Source organism: Vigna unguiculata, chromosome 5 (assembly GCF_037176805.1).
Source record: "Vigna unguiculata cultivar grain cowpea cultivar isolate G323 ecotype 2 chromosome 5, ASM3717680v1, whole genome shotgun sequence".
NCBI classification, from domain to species: Eukaryota; Viridiplantae; Streptophyta; class Magnoliopsida; order Fabales; family Fabaceae; genus Vigna; species Vigna unguiculata.
In genome coordinates, this window is record NC_140796.1 from 9,794,442 (window position 1) to 9,813,293 (window position 18,852).

Below are 18,852 nucleotides of genomic sequence, written 5' to 3' on the forward strand. Positions count from 1 at the left end.
ATTTAAGTATTTCAGAATTTGATTTTTGAAATATAATTTTTACATTTCCAAAACTGAATAAATTTTAGAATATACATATAGATAAAAGAACTTCAACAATTAAAGATGTTCCACAAATAAAAAGATTTACAAAATAAACAGAAAAATTGAGTGCTGCATTTATTATGACAGTTTTTCTGTTTCTGCATGAGATTTTAATTCAGACATTTTAACACCAAAGGCTTTCTTTATTATATATATATATATATATATATATATATATATATATATATATATATATTTTCATAAATTTCAATTGCTTGTTCTTGACAGCCATGAAAGCATCTTCCTTTCCCCTGCATTATGGTAAAACATTGAAACATTGAAGAAATAATTAGCTTCTTTGATTTGAATGTGAAGTGGAACACAATTTTTATTAACTTGACACCCCTTCAATGTCACTGTGTGACCATGTGATCCTTCTGGTTCAATGGTTCAACAATGTGCTATAATGTGAACTATTCATGAAACATGTATATTTGCATATCACACAGACATTTCAACATGAATAATGTACACAAACAAACAAAATAGTTGACATCTTCATGTCACAAGTGTTGAAGAAAAAAAAAAGCATGGATCTTTATATTTGTTTTGTTACAACATAGCCAAAAGTATTTGATTCCACGTATCAGGAACACCAGGCAAACACCAGTGTATGCAATCTGCGTTTTCTGGATTAGCCCTTTCTTCTTCAGTCAACAATTTTCCTCCAGTTTCAGTGTAAACTGAGGAATGGCCATCAATTCTGTACTCTGATAACTGTGTTATGTTGATGAATGTCACTGGAACTTTCATTTCCTCCACCACTTTCGACACCACACTCATTATTCTCTTGTCAGAACCAGTTCCCCAGTGCTTCTTTTTCATCACTGGCTTTGTCTCATTGAAGCATTTCACACCTTCCATGTTGCCCCAGTCTTGGCTTCTGAGAAACAACACACTCGACTTGTTACAATATTGAGCATTTTAGTGAGCAATATAAAGGAAGCAAACAAGTACTTGACTTATAAATTGTTTTTGGATGAAACTGATGGTTGTAGTTGATGGCCAAAACTAGTTGAAGTGCTTCAACTTGATACTATAAAGGATGTGAATATTTACCTAACTAGTATTTGAACAGGGTTGTAGAGGATTTACTGTGAATCCAAACATGCATTTAGCTTATAGCTTAAGTTGTTGCTATAATAATAAGTTGGACTTAGTTTTCTTAAGAAAGAGACCTTGTGTGTGTTGGTGACATAGTGGTGAAAAAGACCCTGGTTTTGTTTGGATTGATGGTTGAGTCGATCCAATTGGCCCACGTTTTCAAAGCCAACTTGTAAGCAATTGGGGTGTCAAATTCTTCATACCCTTCTTGTCCATTGGCAAAGGAACCCCATCTGAAATTTGTAAAGTTGAGGTCAGATACAGACACTGTTTTCTTGCTTTTTATTAATGATCAAATGCTGAAAGAGAATGTTGAATGGTTGCCATGAACAACAGAAGAAGAACAGCAGAAATATTATGCTGATCTAGTAGTGAGTATCAGAGAAAGTTTACATTGTTTTTATCCTAATACCACTCATCCACCATACGTAGGTGTTGAATACAAGGATGTCCACTCCTGTCCAGTTTGTGGCTCTTTCAGCTATGGCATCCACTTTTATTATCCTTTTCCTTATATCTATGATGTCAATGTCACTGTTGGACTCCACAAGATAAGGGGCCCAATAGAATTCTATGGTGGCATTGTATGCCTGTGAAAGCACAGATACAAAAAAGAACTAGCTTGAGATTTCAGAAAAGAAGCATGATCTCTCAGAGTTAGTGTGTTTATTTATTGTGTTTGTGTCGATTAAGGACACAACTTAGATGTACTTTCAAATGTGCTTTTTCTGGTATTGTTTTCTAATTAGAATTGGAGTCTGACATTTATATTAACATTTGATAAAATATTGTATCGAAGTGAAGCTCCAATTCTGATTGGAAAACAACAGCAATATGTAAAACTGCATCTAAGTTGTCTGAGTTGAGCCAACATATTTAACCATCATTTCAGTCAAGTATCAATACCTTAGCAGTGAAAACTGAATGAACTCTCCCCAGTCTCATAGATTTATGCTTGTGAGGTATGATCCATTCTACCAAGCAGACAAAAGATTCCCACTGGTTTCTCTGCAGTGAATCTCCAACAAATAGCAGTCTTTTCCCTTGAAGCTTTCTGAGGGCTAGCTCTGGGTTGAAACTGCAAAACATAGTAATTTTGGAATGTACTTTACATCAACTAAACATACATTTTTATGATAAAAGATTGGCAAGTTAGAGTGTGGAACTAACCGTGGCAAGGTGCAATCTTCTGGCTGCCACTCCCAATGGCGATAGTCAGAATCATTCCTCCCATTCTTGACACAAGAAAATTGTCTATCTATGTATGGACAGCTTATGTCAGAGTAGAGAGGTGTTACTGAAGAGTTAAACACCCATTTTCCATTGGCAACATTGCACTCCTCAGGGTCAAAATCAAAACTGTCATCAATCCATGATGATGCATTCGCATTCACATTCACAATCACAACCTCTTCATCTGCAGTTTTGTCACCTGCATCTGCTAGGACAATCATGATATGATGAGATATAGTTGCATTAGAATCAAACTGATAATTGAGAAGGTGACTGACTTACTGGACTTTGGTTTGGTGATTTGTCTAGGACATGGTTTGAACTTGAAAATGGAGTTGGAAGAGAGGAAACTGAGTCTCTCTGCATACAAGATAGCCACAAAAACAAGAACACAGGTTGTGATGATAATGATGGGGAGAGGAAGTTTTCCTCTGGGAGGCTTCATTATCCCTGAAGGGATCATGGGGATTAGTGGAGCTTAACGGTAGGAAGAAAGAGTTAATGAAGTGGTGCTCAACACAACAGAATGATGAGGACATTGTAGAAAGGGTTTAGAGGGGGAGGTTTTATGCATTTTTGAGTAGGAGTGAAGTTAAAGCATAGTATAGTTTGGCATGACTAAAAAATGCTAAAAGATACTGGAGGTTAAGGAATGGGTTGAAAGGCTAACATCTTGGCACCTCATACTTTGGTCATGTAGAGGAACCTATGCATGTAGCCACACATCATGCTTTCTGGTTTCTACATCATTAAGTAGACCCAGTAGAATATTCATTGGGTGGGAAATATACTATTCTTGTCAAGTTTCTGTCTCTCATATCAGCACTTGAATATTCAATAGATCTGTTCTCACCATCAAGTAGATGATGGTCCCAAATGATTACTATACTAAATTGTGTCTTACTCCATTTTAATACATTACTTTTTTTATGTACGGTATACACACATTGTGTATCAGTTGATGAAAATTGTCTCTGTAGTGTACTCAGTTTGTGCTAAAAACTTGCTCTGGAATATCAGAATTCATGTAAGTGAAAATTTGACTTAGACTCAGTAGATAATTTCTTCTGAAAAACTGAAGTTGTTTAAGCATTAAAAAAAGGGATTCTTTCAAATTATATGGATATTTTATAAAAAAGTCATTGTCTAAAAATTTTATATCAAGTCGTTAAGGTATTTGAGTAATTATACACCTAACTTAATCATGATTCTCTATTATCCTCCATTTAAAAGGAGGAATCATGTTCAGCAATTGAATGCTGTTCTCTACTGAAACAGCTACCAAACAAAGAATGTTAAGATCAGAAACCATGTTTGAATATATTCCTCATTCCCCAAGCATGACTTTCTCTGTTGCATAGAATAAGTCCAGTGATATTGCTCTTCCACTGTACACTGATTATGTAATTTATGCAAGGTTGTTCCATTATTGAGTGGGACATGATAGCTTCCAATTTGTTCTTATTTCAATACTCAACTTATCCTTTCCTTTTTGATAGCAACTATTGGTTGCATGGGCAACTTTCTTTCTTTCCACCCTGTATGTCCATTTGGCCTTTTGTGGTTTTGGAGGAATCTTGAAAATACTTGAAATTTTGGACATCGATATATAAATGCTTGAAATTTTTTGTAGAAGAGGTCATGTTTCTTAGTAGAGATGGCTATTCATGCTACTTGTAATAGTGTTGTTTGATTTCTTAAGAAATTTCACCTTTATGCAAACAGTGAGAAAAGTTTATTCAAATGCACCTAGTTACCAAGAGTGACTAAAATGGACCGATTTGAAATGAAGCAAGACAGAGAAAAAGGGTGTGAAAGTAAAGAAAAGAAACAAAGTCTGAATTGATTAAGTAAACTTCTCAAAAAGACAAAAATAATCTATGGTTAAGGGATGAATTGCGTACGAGATTGAAAGTAGACAAGAATACACAGTTTGATTGTACTTGAAACTTAGCATAAGAGGGAAACTTAGCTAAATTTGATAGTAATGAAAAAGGATTTTGTTTCTATACATGGTACAATGATTTGCAAAACCACTTTTCTTAGATAATTCTTTTTCACTTTGAAATTGAGGGATGGCTGAATTATTTTGCCATATCCAAAAAAAGTAATTAATTGCCTTAAGATCTTTATGCTTATAAATTTCAATACATTTCCTAACACAAATTATTTTGGCACTAAATTTTAAATTTAGATAACTTATTATATTTAAAGTATTATCTGTTTTAAATTTACGATTTTGTTCTTAAAAAATTCTTTAAAATACCGAAAAAAGAAAATGTATTTAAATTATTCTGGTCTATAGTTCTTACCCCACCATTTATTTCCTTGAGCTGATCTTGGTAATTTGAACATGTGCCAAATCCATTAAAGGTTGGTGAAGTCATTGAGAAGAAAAATGAGTAGTAACATGCATACCAGCCAATTTTATATAGGTCTAATAAAGTGTGCACCACTTGTCACATAGAAAGTTATTATTGATTTTCAAGAGCAGGTAATTATGAAGATCATTGTTTAACAAAGTGGGGTGTGAGGAGTGTGAAGGTTGAGCTGTTTTTGTGGAGAAGTTGGAGAGCAGAAGAAGATGAGAATAGCTTCCAGAGAAGTAGCAAAGCAGCAATGAACCAACCCTAATATTGGAGGCTGTAACAGCTTTGAAATTAATTTCATGGTGAAAGCCACCCATGATCTTGGCTTTGAAAAAGTTTCCAATGAAGAAATTGACATTACAACCTATATAATACACACAGTGGTTGCACTAACCTAGCTAACCAGACCGTACTGAAAATCGACATCCTTAAATTAATAACAATCAAAGTGTTGAATCAGATTATCATAAACAATAATCATTAATCAACTCAACAAATCCTCAATGGGTGACCCTGTGATAATCATTAGGCAATAGAAACCTCCGCTGTAATCCAGCATCAACATCAAACTCATTGCTATAATTGGGTATAATGAATAAAGAAATCCACCACTTGCAATTTCAGGGAATTTTGATTAATCTGTTGCTTGAAAAGTGGATTTGACCTAAACCCATTACGTCAACTTTCTAATTGCAGGTAACACAAATTTCCGTCTAACTTTCTTTGCATACAATCTTTATCTTCTTTACAAGGCACAAAGAAAATAGAAATATATAGTTTTTGGTCAATGGAGAGGGTTGAAATAGCGAGTTTTCTTTTAGTCACAAGAAATATTTATTTTGTCAAATTCAGAACCAGCTTTTGTTCTTTTCTTGCTGCGCCACGTGGGCCTTCAACAAATTTTGTTCTGAAAATCTCATATTGAAAATCAGGTTCTTGAAATTCTAGAAAGTTCGCTCTAGAGAATTTTTAGAATAGAAGATCCAAAAGTTACCTATGCGAATGCTAAAATGATTATTCTAAAAATTATGAGGGTGCATCTAGAAGTTATGGGAGTGCAGGAAGAAAAATGAAACACTAAATGGGCTTGTTATTGGCAACCCCTATCTTGCTATTTCAAACCCCGAGACCACTAAAACAACTTCCCTCCTCTCCATCATTTCTGCCTCAAGTGTTGTACCTAAGCTCACCGAAAACTTGACCACCGCGAAACATCACCCCACCGCTGCATGCGTCCCCACTGTCACCAGTGGTTCTGGCCAAAATGTTTCTTTTCCCAAACCCACGACCACCTCCGGTTCTAGGTCGTTGTTCCTCCCTTCTGCGTTTCTTTGAGCGCAGTTGTTACTCCTTTCCCGTGGTAGTGCCCCCTTCGTTCCACAGGTAAGTTATTTTGTAATTTTTTTTATTATTTATATCTATAATTAGTTTTGTAAATTAATTATACTTGGTTTTTATTTTTTAAAATTAGACATATGTTTTTCATTGAATATTACGAACATATCTCTTGTTGAACGTATTGGTATCGAGTCCATTCGACTCCTGATAATTATTATATATATTTAGTGTTCGAATTATTTAATATTATGAACATGTGTCTTGATTAACGTGTTGGTATTGAGACCGCAGGTGTATGACCCCAATAGTTATTATTTTTATTTAGTATTGGAGTTATTTTTCGTTATGGAGTGGATTAGAGTTAATTTATCACGTATAAGTGATTATTATGAAAAAGGGATTAAGGAGTTTATAGAATTTTCTCATGTCATGCTGGAAATGCAGAAAATAGAGGAAGGATAAGGTGTCCTTGTGTGAATTGTTTGAATGAGAGAATATTGGATGTTGTCGAAATTAAGGAACATCTTTTATGTGATGGATTTTTTAAGAATTATACAATATGGATGTGACATGGTGAATTGGAAGACATTCAATTGTGGTGAAACACATGAATATGTGTACTCGACAATGGAAGATATATTAAAGGACATATGACTGAATATTTTTAAACCTAATATCACTCTTTAACAAGATGAATATGACAATATAATGTTAGAGAACATTCTTTCTTTGTTTTTTTCTCTTCAAGAATGAATTTTAATTTAATTTAATACTTCTTCTTTTCTTTCTCTTGTTCTACATCTTCTTCATTTAAGTCTTAATATTTATAGTTGCACTATGCCATTTGATTGTTGACGTAGAATATCTTCATATCTTCAAATATCTTCGCCATTCTTCACTTTCGAATTTTCAATCAAGTGTATTACTTCCCTGAATTAACAGTTCTTTCCTTTCAATCCATTCAACAATTTGAGTTTTAAACATTGTAATGTTGTGACTTCAATCATCAAAATATACTTTTGCAATCTTTAATTTGCAGAATCCTTTTCTTCTTTCATGACAGGTTAATATTCATATGACAATATTTAAACTAATCAATTAGAGAGGATTCCAAAATACTTCCTTATATAGATAATTTGATATTCAATCAACTTTCTGGATTTTCTTCAAATATATCTTCAATAATATTTTAATTATCTGTTGTTTATATAATCAAATCTTAAGTCATAATATCTTCAAATAATGTTGAGACTTGTTGCACAATTTTTTTATCAACTTGGATAGATTTCTTTTGCAAAATTCTAAGCTGAATTTGTACGATCAATATGATACTCGTTTAGTGCCGATTCTTTACTTGTCTAGTCATCCTTCCAATTAGGTTGTGTATGACTAGTCTAATAAGTGTTTCATACTTTATGGACTTCTTGGGACCTGGTGTAGGATTCTTGAATTTCTGCACGAAAGACAATAATTTCAATTAGTGTACAAAAAGACAAAGTTGCAAAGTATTTGATTCAATGCAATAATTATTGTTTCCCAATTAGTTGTAATACACCCTCTATCAATGATATTGTCAATATGTTTTAACCTTGAATGATATGAGAGATCGAGTGATGGGATGAATTGCACTTTGACTATTACAATACAAAACATATTTTTCTTGAGATAATCCAAACTTTTATAGGAATTTTTGCAATCACAAGAGATGACAACTTTAATAGTAATATTCCGTCTTTGAGAAGATATAGCAACACTTTTTTTTGGATTGTCATGCCCTTGCTTTCCTTACAAAAGTCATAAGATAACCATAAATAAATCTTTTAGAATTCACAGCACCAACCATGTCTACATCTATGTAACTATTCAACACATACTTACTACTTATAAAACACAAAAAACTCTAGAAATACTTTTAAGATACCTGACCATGTTAATATCAAACACTTGTTCATTGTACATCCTCAACTTATTTGTAATTATAAAAATTTGAGAAAATTAATCATTGATTGATTATTGCTTGCAAAATTTCCCACTCACACCATAGAATAGTTGTGCTTGTTTTACTCTAGTAATGTCTTGGTATTTTTGTTTTAAAGAATTCTAAACGTCCTTAAAGTTACCCTTCTTTGAAATTGTTTCAAGCACAGCTGAACCAGTTACTTGAATATGATTTTTCACATTTAAATCTTTTAACTTAAGATCTTACAAAGTTCCTTCTCATTCTTTGTCAATATGGCATTAAATGCATGTTTTCAATATGACAAACAAAATTTCACAGTAGATTATAATAGAATACCTACGTGTCGTTTGTTAGAAAAAGTAGTTTACGTGACCTTCATATAAAGTGTAGAAACAAAATATATATAGACACAATTTTTGAAAATGACTCAAGGATGAAAACATAATTTTTAGTAATGTAGAAGGTGGTAAACATTTTTAGGTAATTAATAATCCATGAAAAATATTTCTCACAAAATTGACTACACAGATGCACCACATACATGTAAAAAATGTCATTACTATTTATTTAGTTATAAAGTATAAATAACAACATAAGTTAAATTCAAACGGTAGGAGTCTAATTTACCTCTAAAATTAATTAAAAATGTCATAACTCATTGATACATAATTGGAACGGTCACGGTAAGATTAATAATACACACAAAAAAAAGGAGTTGAATCCAAACATAATACAAATTATGAAAATACCATTTATGAAAAAACATTAAAGTATAAACATATTAATTACTATAAATAAAATAAATGGATTAAATATAATTATTAATATTAATATAATATATTATAAATAATGAAGGAAAATGGTGGTAAAGAGTGATGGTTTTCGTGTGAATATGAAGGAAACAAGGTGTTAAAGACCAAGAAGCGGGTTGTTGTTGCTACGCGTGGTGAGGTATGTTTTCTACAACTTAAAATTATAAACTTTTGTTGGGAGAAAATATATATTTTTTCCATTCACACGTGCAATACAAATTCGTCAAAATATTTCAAGTGTTATTCAACCGTTGGAAAAAAAGGTTACGAGATATTTGCAGACAAAAAACGTTTGATTACGGATATGTAATATATTCTAAAGATAAGAATTTTAAAAATAAAAGAGACATATGTATTAACTAAAATAACATATTTTGAATAATTTTATTTTCAATTACATATTCATAAACATCATAATTGAATTATATTTATTCATTTATAATATTACAATATTCAGTGTTATTATTGTTGTATTAATATTTCTATATTTTCTTATCATACATTTTGCCTAGATATATTAACTTTCAATGATCTAATTGTTTATTAAATGTAATTAGCCTGAAAATTTGAATTCTTTATTGAATATAGTTATCTCGATCAAAAGTACGACAGAAGACTTCTTAACCAGCATCTGAATATGGAGCACATGAAATGAGACTATGCTACAAAAACTAAAAGTAGCAACGTTTGTAATGTGATACAGAATGTTCATATTATAATTCAGGAAATCTTGAGGAGTGAATGTGGGAAAGGAATAACATAAATGTTGGAAATTCTTCATAGACACATCATTTTGATTCATTCACACTACAAAGTGACTTTAAACTTCGAACAATATTCATTTATTGTTGGAGTAAATGGAACTCTATGTGATTGTTTTAAATTAGAATTATGTCTCATTATTCTTGTATGTTTCAAGTGATCCACTGGAAAGACCGATCACAAGATCACATGATGACTCATTGTCCAAATTTCAAGTTCTAGAGACAGTGACTATTAACATCATCCCACACTGAATGCTAATTGAAAGTTTTCGAACTTTTTGTCTAGAACTTTGTTATTCTTGGCAATGAGAATCCATCAAATCTTCTTCCATATCTTCATACCCTTGTGCATTATATACTTGAATATCATCATCAACGTAGCAACATCACACAGTCTTCACCATCAACAACTCTTATTACTTCACTTGAAAGACAGCCTTGTATTCAACCCAGCCACATCCAAAAAAATGGTTTACTGGAATCAAAGCAGTGATTGCTGTCAATGGAATGGAGTAACATGCAGCAAGGGCGATGTCATTGGTCTTGACTTGAGTCAGGAATTTATTTTTGGAGGACTAGATTATTCCAGTCTCTTTGAACTGGAATATTTGCAGAGGTTGAATCTGGCTTACAATCATTTCAATTCTTCCATTCCTGTCAACTTTGGCAAGCTAAAGAGTTTGAGGTACTTGAATTTATCAAATGCTGGATTTCATGGCCAGATTCCAGGTGAGATTTCTCATCTGACAGATTTGACAACACTTGACTTGTCAACACCACTTACCTCACAACCTATTCTTAAACTCCAGAATCCAAATATTGCAATGTTTTTGCAGAATCTTGAAAACATCACAGAACTATACCTTGACGGTGTAAAGGTATCTGCTGAGGGAAAAGAGTGGTGTCATGCTCTATCTTCCCTTCAAAATCTTCAAGTGTTGAGTATGTCATCATGCAATATCTCTGGACCAATTGATTCTTCGCTAGCAACACTTGAGAAACTCTCAATAATTAGACTGAGTCTGAATAACATCTCAAGTTCGGTGCCAGAATTCTTTGCAAATTTCTCCAATTTGAATGTCTTAGAGATCAGCAGTTGCTCATTGACTGGTCTTTTTCCAAACGGCATCTTTCAACTAAAAACCCTAAAGGTTTTTGATATATCAAACAACAGGGATCTTCATGGAGTTTTGCCAAACTTCTTACCAGATGCCGCTTTTCACAGCATGAATCTTAGTAATACAAATTTCTCTGGTAAGTTACCAGGTTCTATTTCAAATCTCACTCAGCTTGTTCATTTGGACTTATCTTTTAATAGGTTTACTGGTCCTCTTCCATCTTTCAAGATGGTAAAAAATCTCAGATATTTATCAATCTTGCACAATAATCTGACAGGAGTTATCACTACAACTCATTTTGAGGGACTGGAAAATCTCCTCAGTATCGATTTAGGAGATAACTACCTTAGTGGAAACATTCCCATGTCTCTTTTTACACTTTTATCTTTGCAAGAGCTTACACTTTCTCGTAATGGACTTGATGGTTTATTAGATGAATTTCCAAATGCTTCTTCTTCAAAATTAGAATTGATTGACTTGAGCAGCAATAGTTTGAGTGGCCCTATTCCCGCATCTATCTTCCATATTAAAGGACTTCGTTTCCTACAACTTTCTGACAATGATTTCAATGGCACCATAAGGCTTGATATGGTTCAAAGGCTTCAAAATTTGCATACATTAGGTCTTTCTAACAACAAATTATCAGTTAATGTAACTCTTAATGATGATCATCTCATTTCATCCTTTCCCAGCATGAAATATTTATTGTTGGGTTCTTGCAATTTAGGAGAATTTCCGGGGTTCTTGAGAAACCAAACACAAATAAATGCTTTAGACCTATCCAACAACCAGATTCAAGGAGAAATACCAAACTGGATCTGGAGATTTAAATCTCTGGTTTATTTAAATCTTTCCAACAATTTTCTCACAAATATGGAAGGACCCTTTGATGATCTGAATTCCAACCTATACATCCTTGATCTTCATTCCAATCAACTCACTGGATCAGTTCCCACTTTCACAAAATATGTGAATCATTTGGACTACTCAAACAATAAATTCAGCACTGTCCCACTCAACATAGATAAGTATGTTCCTTTTGTATACTTTCTCTCCCTTTCAAATAACAACATCCAAGGAAAAATCCCTGAGTCCTTTTGTAATCTGTCTTCTCTCCGGTTACTTGATCTTTCTTATAATCGTTTCAATGGCCTCATCCCCAAGTGCTTGATGAGAAGGAACAGTACCCTCCGAGTACTAAATCTTTCTCAAAACAAACTCCAGGGATATGTTTCTGACACCATTTCAAGTTCATGCAGTTTAATATTCCTTAATCTCAATGGAAATCTCTTGGAAGGTGTTATCCCAAACACTCTTGCGAATTGCAAGAATCTACAAGTCTTAAATCTTGGAAACAATATGTTTGATGATAGATTTCCTTGCTTCTTAATGAAAATTTCCATCCTGAGAGTGCTGATTTTGAGGTCAAACAAACTCAATGGTCCTATAGAATGCCCACATAGCACTAACAATTGGGAGATGCTTCACATTATTGATCTAGCCTCCAATAATTTCACTGGTATTCTCCCTGGACCAGTTTTGAGAAGCTTGAAACAAATGATGCTATCTGAGACCAAACCCCAAGAGAAGTACGAGAATCTATATTTTGATATGTTTGATAATCATGACATTGTGCTTTACAATAGTTTGTTGTCGAATATCAACAAATTGCAAGTAATAAAATTGCACAAATTGTTGGAGACTGAACCTTACGATGTTGTTGTCCACCTAGCTAATTATTATCGCTTTACTAACGAAAATGGCGGTCGCTACATGGATTCAGTTACAGTTGTGTACAAAGCTTTGCAAATGGAGTTGACCAAAATTCCCACTATATTCGCTTCCTTGGATCTCTCCTCCAACCATTTTGAAGGTCCAATACCTCAAGAACTAGTGAGTTTGAGAGCGCTGAATGTTCTTAACTTGTCACATAATATTTTTTCAGGCCACATCCCCTTATCAATCGGAGATTTGAAGAATATAGAATCCTTGGACTTGTCAAACAATAGTTTGAGCGGAAAAATCCCTTCTGAGCTAGCTGGTTTAAACTTTCTAGCATACTTGAATCTCTCATTTAACCATTTGTGGGGGGAAATTCCCACAGGTACTCAAATACAAACATTTGATCCAAGTTCTTTTGAAGGCAATGAAGGATTATGTGGGCCACCACTAAGAGATTGCAGCAGTGTTAGGGGGGGACATTCATCTCCAACACCAGCATATGAAATGCATGGATCAATTGACTGGAGTTTCTTAAGTGTAGAACTGGGATTTATCTTTGGCTTCGGAATTGTTCTCCTCCCCCTTATTTTGTTTGAGTGCTGGAGGGTTTTGTATTGGAAGCATGTCGATGACCTACTTTACATGTTTGTTCCTCAACTTGGTTTCCTTTATGAACACCATAAAGGACAAAGGTACAGGTCTTTAAGGTGGACTGGATAGGTTATCTAATGATGGTAAAACAAATAAATCTTGTACTATGTTCTACCATGTTTGCGTTTGTGTTTTTTTCTTATGTTTCTGATGTATTGTGGTGAATAAGGAGTTTGTGCGTTGTAATGGTGTACGGAGCTAAACTTAGCAACAGAATTGCTTTATAATATATGATGCTTTTTCAAGAAAGCATCGAGTTTGTTTGGGATTCATATACCTGCAATGACAAATCATAACAAAAGCAACTGCATAATTTATAATTCGAACATTTATTTGTTTGGGAAAGAATAATAACAATAAACCTTAAAAACTAGGTTTAATAAGTCAAAAAAAAAAATGAAGCATATTGTAAAGAAGAGTAGTGAGTAGAGGGTAGTACCATTTCCAACATAGGAAAAGTTGTCCCATATGCTTGGCTTCCTGCCATCTTCATTTGCTGCACCTTCAACCTTTCAGATCACGCCAATCACAAATTCATAACATATGAGAACAAATTCAGCAAAGAATCACAAAACTGGGACAGTGAAGAGTGTGAAAGAGACAGAGAAGAACCTGGTAAGCTTAGGTTGATGCACCAAAGACGAAGTCAGGAGGGAACTGGTCTCCTATATAGGTGAGGAGGAGGCAATAGAAACCTCCGCTGTAATCCAGCATCAACATCAAACTCATTTCTAAAATTGGGTATAATGAATAAAGAAAAAATAGTTTTTTAATCTATAATATAAAATTTATTTTTGACTATTGTACCATCCAAAAACTTTTTCTAAAGAAAAATTTAATTTCTGTACAATTTAAAAATTATTTTTGACTTTTGAATTATACGATCCATAATAGCAAAATATTTTTTCTTACATGGCCCCAAGAAGAAATATGCAGGAAGAAGGTTTCCTGTAGTCATTTGTTCAACATGTTATCATAATAGGGTTTTTCTTCTTACACCCCCCATGATTGTTACCAACATTCCAGACTAACAGTAAAATGACCAAAAGATTTTTCTCTCTGCACCATGGCACTTCTGTTATCATCGTCTCTAACTACACCTTTGTTCTCTGTCGCCGTTGCACATTTATAGACTTAACTCTGCCGCAAACTCCTTAAAACATATCAACAACATACTCTAAACATGGATACCAAAACAGAAAAAAGAAAAATATAGCTAACTAATCACACATTATGATAGGTTAGCACAGAAAATAGAAAGGAAATCAGAAGGTATGAGAATATGAAGGGAGAAATTTTGTATTTAACATTTGTCCCCCTTTTTCATATGGTAAATTGGTCTCCTCTGAATTCGTTGTGGTCTTGCATCATTTTCTATTTTCTTTTGAATATTCTCTTTGCTTAGTTGTTCCACCATAATAGGCATGTTAGGAGACATAATCCTAACATCTCCTCCTTCTGTGAGAGTCACCTTATCCTCAAGGTGAAATTAGGCTTGAATTTGTTCTAAGGTTCCAAGGTGGCCTCTTCCAAAGGAAGAACCTGCCATTGAATCAAAACTAATTGTTGTGGAGCATCAGTGTCAGAGGACAACTTCCAATCTAGAATAGCAGTGGGAGTGAGGACTGGTTGATTGTCTTCAATGTCAGGGGGAAGAGGTAGTGGTTGAGGAGAAGGAAGGGGGCCTTGGTGAGGCTTGAGAAGACTCACATGGAACACATTATGTATCTTGGCATTAGAAGGAAGCTCCAATTTGTATGTCACGTCACCTATCTTTTCAAGAACCTGATGGGGGCCGAAGAACCTTTTCTGCAACTTTCCAAGGTACTGACTAGTGATAGAGTGTTGACGACGTGGGCGAAGCCTTACGTAAACCCAATCACTGATGGAAGTGAACATCCTGTCAATGGGAATCAGCCCATCGTTTCATGGCATGTTGTGCTTTGAGAAGATTGGACAGCAATTTGCAAAGAATTGCGTCGCGGGAGCTGGTGTCAAATTGCGCTGTAGCATTGGTAGTAGTCATATCCAAAATTTGAGGGATGTTTGGTGGAAGAAAACCAAATGTAACTTCGAATGGAGTGAAACTAGTAGAGGAATTAATGGTGGTGTTGAAGCACCACTATGCCCATGGAAGGAATTTGCCCCATAAAGATGGTTGGTGATGGACAAAACAATGCAAATATTGTTGGATAATTTTATGCGACCTCAGTTTGTCCATCCATTTAAGGATGGTAAGTTGTGGACATACACAGCTTTGTGCCACTCAAATGAAATAGTTTGCGCCAAAAGTGACTGAGAAATATAGAATCATGGTCTGAAATTAAGCTCCGAGGAAGGCCGTGTAATTTGCACACCAAATTAGTGAAGAGATCAACAACTTTAGTGGCGGTGAATGGTCGAGGCAACATACCAAAATGTGCACCTTTAGAGAACCGGTCCACCACAATCAAGATAGTAAAGTGGTCCTGAAACGGGGGCAGTCCAATTATGAAGTCTAGAAAGAGATCCTCCCAGCAGCGTGACGAAGGCGGGATAGGTTGTAACGTTGGGTGAGAATTTTCATTTGCTGACAAGTGGTGCAATGAGCAACGAAAGAGAAAACATCTTTTCGCATACAATCCCAATAAAAGTTAGCCTTGATTTTAGCCAATGTACGAGCAGCCCCTGGGTGACCAGCCAAAGGGGTTGAGTGAAACTCTTGGAGGAGCAAGGGAATCATAGAGCATGACTTAGGAAGCCAAAATTTTCCCTTATATAGTATCAGGTCCTGTTGGATGGAAAAATCAAGGAACATGGAGGGATCTTGCAGAATATGATTCTTAAGATCCAAAAAATTAGCATCAGAAGCAAGAGTGTGCTTAAGGTCTTGGAGAAAGTCCATTTGAGACACAAAAATGAGGAAAAATTAGTCTGCATTAGGTGAAACACAGGAAAGTGCATCAGCAACGGTGTTTATTTTGCCAGGTTTAAAATGAATCTCAAAGTTGAAGCCCAATAGTTTGGCTACATATGATTGTTGGTCAGGAGTAGCACAATCTATAAGAGAAATTCCTTGATGGCTTGCTGATCAGTGTAGATGACGAAGTGGCAGCTGAGCAAGTATTGGCACCATTTCTGAACAACAGATGTGATAACCTAGAGTTCTCTTATGTATTCTGATGAATTACGCAATTTAGGGCAAAATTGCTTATTGAAAAAGGCAATTGGGTGTCCCTATTGTGATAACATGGCCCCCATACCAAAACCGGAGGCATCTGTGTGAATAATGAAAATTAGATCAAACTATGGCAGAGTCAAAACTGGTGTGAAAGTAATAGTGGTTTTAAGGTTCTCAAACGCCATAGTAGCTAAAGAAGATCAAGTAAAGTTATCCTTCTTAACTAAATCAATTAAGGCAACAACAATAGAGGCATACCCCTTTACAAATCGGCTGTAAAACCACACAAAGACTTCAAAGTGGTGGGTAAGGACCAATCAACGATAACTTGGACCTTTGAAGGATATGGTGTGACACCCTGAGAAGAAACTACATGACCCAAATATTGAATCGATCACTGCCCTATGAAACACTAGGCACCCTCAAGATGAAAATTGTTTGTAAGTAGCAATTGGAAGGTTGTTTCCAAATAAGAGATGTGCTCCTCCAAGGTGGGGTTTATATAAGAATATCATCAAAAAAGACGATAATAAAACGACGTAAATGAGGGTGCAATAGGTCATTCATGGTTGCCTGAAAGGTAGAAGGTGCATTGCACAACCCGAATGGCATGACCTTGAACTCAAAGTGGTTGTTGTGGGTGCAAAACGCCGTTTTAGGAGAATCATTGGGCAACATGAAAATTTGGTGGAAACCTGCAAAGAGATCCAGTTTCGAAAATCATGTAGCACTACCGAGTTCATCTAAAAGCTCATCGATAGTAGGAATCAGAAATTTGTCCTTAACAGTAATTGCATTGAAGGCACGGTAATCGACGCAAAATTGCCATGTACCATCCTTCTTCTTAATAAGAAGAACAGAGGAAGAATAAGGACTTGTGCTCGGCGTATTGAATCCCGAGTGCAACATAATTTGAACTTGAGCCTCAATTTCTTGTTTCTGAAAGTATGGATAACGGTAAAGGCGCACTGAAATGGGAGCAGTGTTGGGTAAGAGGGTGATGGAATGGTCGATGGAAGAGTGGTTGGTGGGAAAAACAGAGAAGAGTAGGTGGTGAGTAAGTGTTGTAGTTGAGGGGTCAAAGAAGAAGGAATAACAGTATCAAAGGGCAAATGAGGTATATGTGAAATTTAGAAATGGATGGAGGGAGAAGGCTCGAGTGTGAGTTGAAAGAGGGCATCTAATCTGTTGATTTGTTGTAGGCGTTTAAGTTGGTGGACGGTGATAGGTGTAGGGTTTCGGCTTTGTTCCCCCTTGAGTTCTATCATCCGACCCTCCCACATAAATCTCATGAAAGGGCCATTGTAGTCCATAATGAAAGGGCTAACTTGAGTAAGCCATTAAACCTTTAAGACTACATCAGTGCCAGATACATCCAAGGGGTATAAGTCAATAGGTAAGTCAAGATTTGCTAAGGTAATGTGGGCCTAGGGGCAGAAAGTAGTGCAAGGTAAAAATTCCTCATTCCCAACCATGACCCGGAGTGGGCTAGGGGTGGGCTCAAGTGCAAGGTTAAGAAAATGGGCTACCTTTGCCTGTATGAAATTATGGGTGGCACCACTATCAACCATGATTTGTACTTCATAACCGTTAATAGAGCCCGTGACCTAAAAAGTTCTAGGGTTCCAATGACCTAAAAAAGAGTGAAGGTTGATCAACCCTGCTTCCAAAGATGGTTATCTGGTGGGTCACAATCCACTTCCGTGAGTGAGTGTTATGACTTTGGTAAGTGTACCAAGTCGCGCAAGTAGTAACCGGTAAGACCGGGATATCGTTTCCCAAGAGACTCGTGTATACTAATTAATTGCGTAATTAGTGACTAATTTAAACTAATGAATAAATCCATATTTTGAGTTTCAATGTATGAAATTAAACTTTGCATAAATAATTAAAATTGAACTTTGGAAGTTAAAGACACTTAGTGAATGGAAAAGATTAGAAATGATATGACTTGATATTGCCGGGGTTAGAATTCACCAACTATGCTCTCATGCAACTACAATTTAACATCCTCTTCATTAATATGCTAATGTCAACCCACAATATTACTCAAACCCTAATTCCTTAATAGATTGAGCCAAAATTTCCGTATTAAAAGTTAATTCCTTGAACTCTTAATAAGCAAATTTGCTTTATGCACAAAGGTTTAAGACAACCAATGGGTCAAGCCCCATTCCTAGGTACAAGCTCCATTGAGTTTTCTTATTCCAAATCTAGGTTTCAAAAGATATTTCCACACCCAACGAACCAAAAATCATGCAATAGATGGCTAAATCAATGCAAGCTTTAAGTGAAGAAATAAGAAGACTAGCAATTAATGAAAGAGTCATATATATAATCAAAACATTTGCATTTACACAAGAGTTTCGTGGCTACATCTAACCCCAACAAAAATGGGTTTAGCTCTCCATTGCCATGGAAAGCTCAAGCTTAAAAATGGAAGAGATGGAAGAGATGGAAGAGAAAAAGATACAAAGAGGAAGATGGAGTTGTTCCCACAAGCCCTAGCACTCCTCCAAGCTCTCCAAATGTGTTCT

At 35.1% G+C, this 18,852-nt stretch overlaps 4 protein-coding genes across 4 annotated transcripts; 1 reads left to right on the forward strand and 3 right to left on the reverse strand.

Moving 5' to 3' along the window:
• Positions 1-486: 486 nt before the first annotated feature.
• LOC114183772 (protein trichome birefringence-like 3) lies at positions 487-3,111 on the reverse strand. Its single transcript, XM_028070899.2, has 6 exons — positions 2,704-3,111; positions 2,359-2,626; positions 2,095-2,266; positions 1,582-1,778; positions 1,263-1,421; positions 487-967 (listed from the first exon to the last, which is right to left on the reverse strand). Exons 1-6 carry the CDS (start codon positions 2,882-2,884, stop codon positions 637-639), a joined length of 1,308 nt encoding a protein of 435 aa, XP_027926700.1. The 5' UTR covers positions 2,885-3,111; the 3' UTR covers positions 487-636.
• Positions 3,112-9,969: 6,858 nt separating this feature from the next.
• LOC114184330 (uncharacterized) lies at positions 9,970-13,224 on the forward strand. The gene has a single exon (XM_028071642.2). The coding sequence runs from the start codon at positions 9,970-9,972 to the stop codon at positions 13,222-13,224; it is 3,255 nt and encodes a 1,084-aa protein (XP_027927443.2).
• Positions 13,225-14,661: 1,437 nt separating this feature from the next.
• LOC146886051 (uncharacterized) lies at positions 14,662-15,054 on the reverse strand. The gene has a single exon (XM_085673282.1). The coding sequence runs from the start codon at positions 15,052-15,054 to the stop codon at positions 14,662-14,664; it is 393 nt and encodes a 130-aa protein (XP_085529408.1).
• Positions 15,055-15,652: 598 nt separating this feature from the next.
• Positions 15,653-16,039, reverse strand: LOC146886052 (uncharacterized). The gene has a single exon (XM_085673283.1). It carries the CDS (start codon positions 16,037-16,039, stop codon positions 15,653-15,655), a length of 387 nt encoding a protein of 128 aa, XP_085529409.1.
• Between the last annotated feature and the right edge of the window lie 2,813 nt (positions 16,040-18,852).

Bases quoted from the DNA above. Each gene is read 5' to 3' on its own strand.
- LOC114183772 (XM_028070899.2), bottom strand. From the start codon at position 2,884: ATGATCCCTTCAGGGATAATGAAGCCTCCCAGAGGAAAACTTCCTCTC. The intron at 2,267-2,358 runs GTTAGTTCCACA...TATGTTTTGCAG, and splicing joins GAAGATTGCACCTTGCCACG to TTTCAACCCAGAGCTAGCCC. The intron at 1,422-1,581 runs GTAAACTTTCTC...TACAAATTTCAG, and splicing joins GGTATTAGGATAAAAACAAT to ATGGGGTTCCTTTGCCAATG.
- LOC114184330 (XM_028071642.2), top strand. From the start codon at position 9,970: ATGAGAATCCATCAAATCTTCTTCCATATCTTCATACCCTTGTGCATT.
- LOC146886051 (XM_085673282.1), bottom strand. From the start codon at position 15,054: ATGTTCACTTCCATCAGTGATTGGGTTTACGTAAGGCTTCGCCCACGT.
- LOC146886052 (XM_085673283.1), bottom strand. From the start codon at position 16,039: ATGGACTTTCTCCAAGACCTTAAGCACACTCTTGCTTCTGATGCTAAT.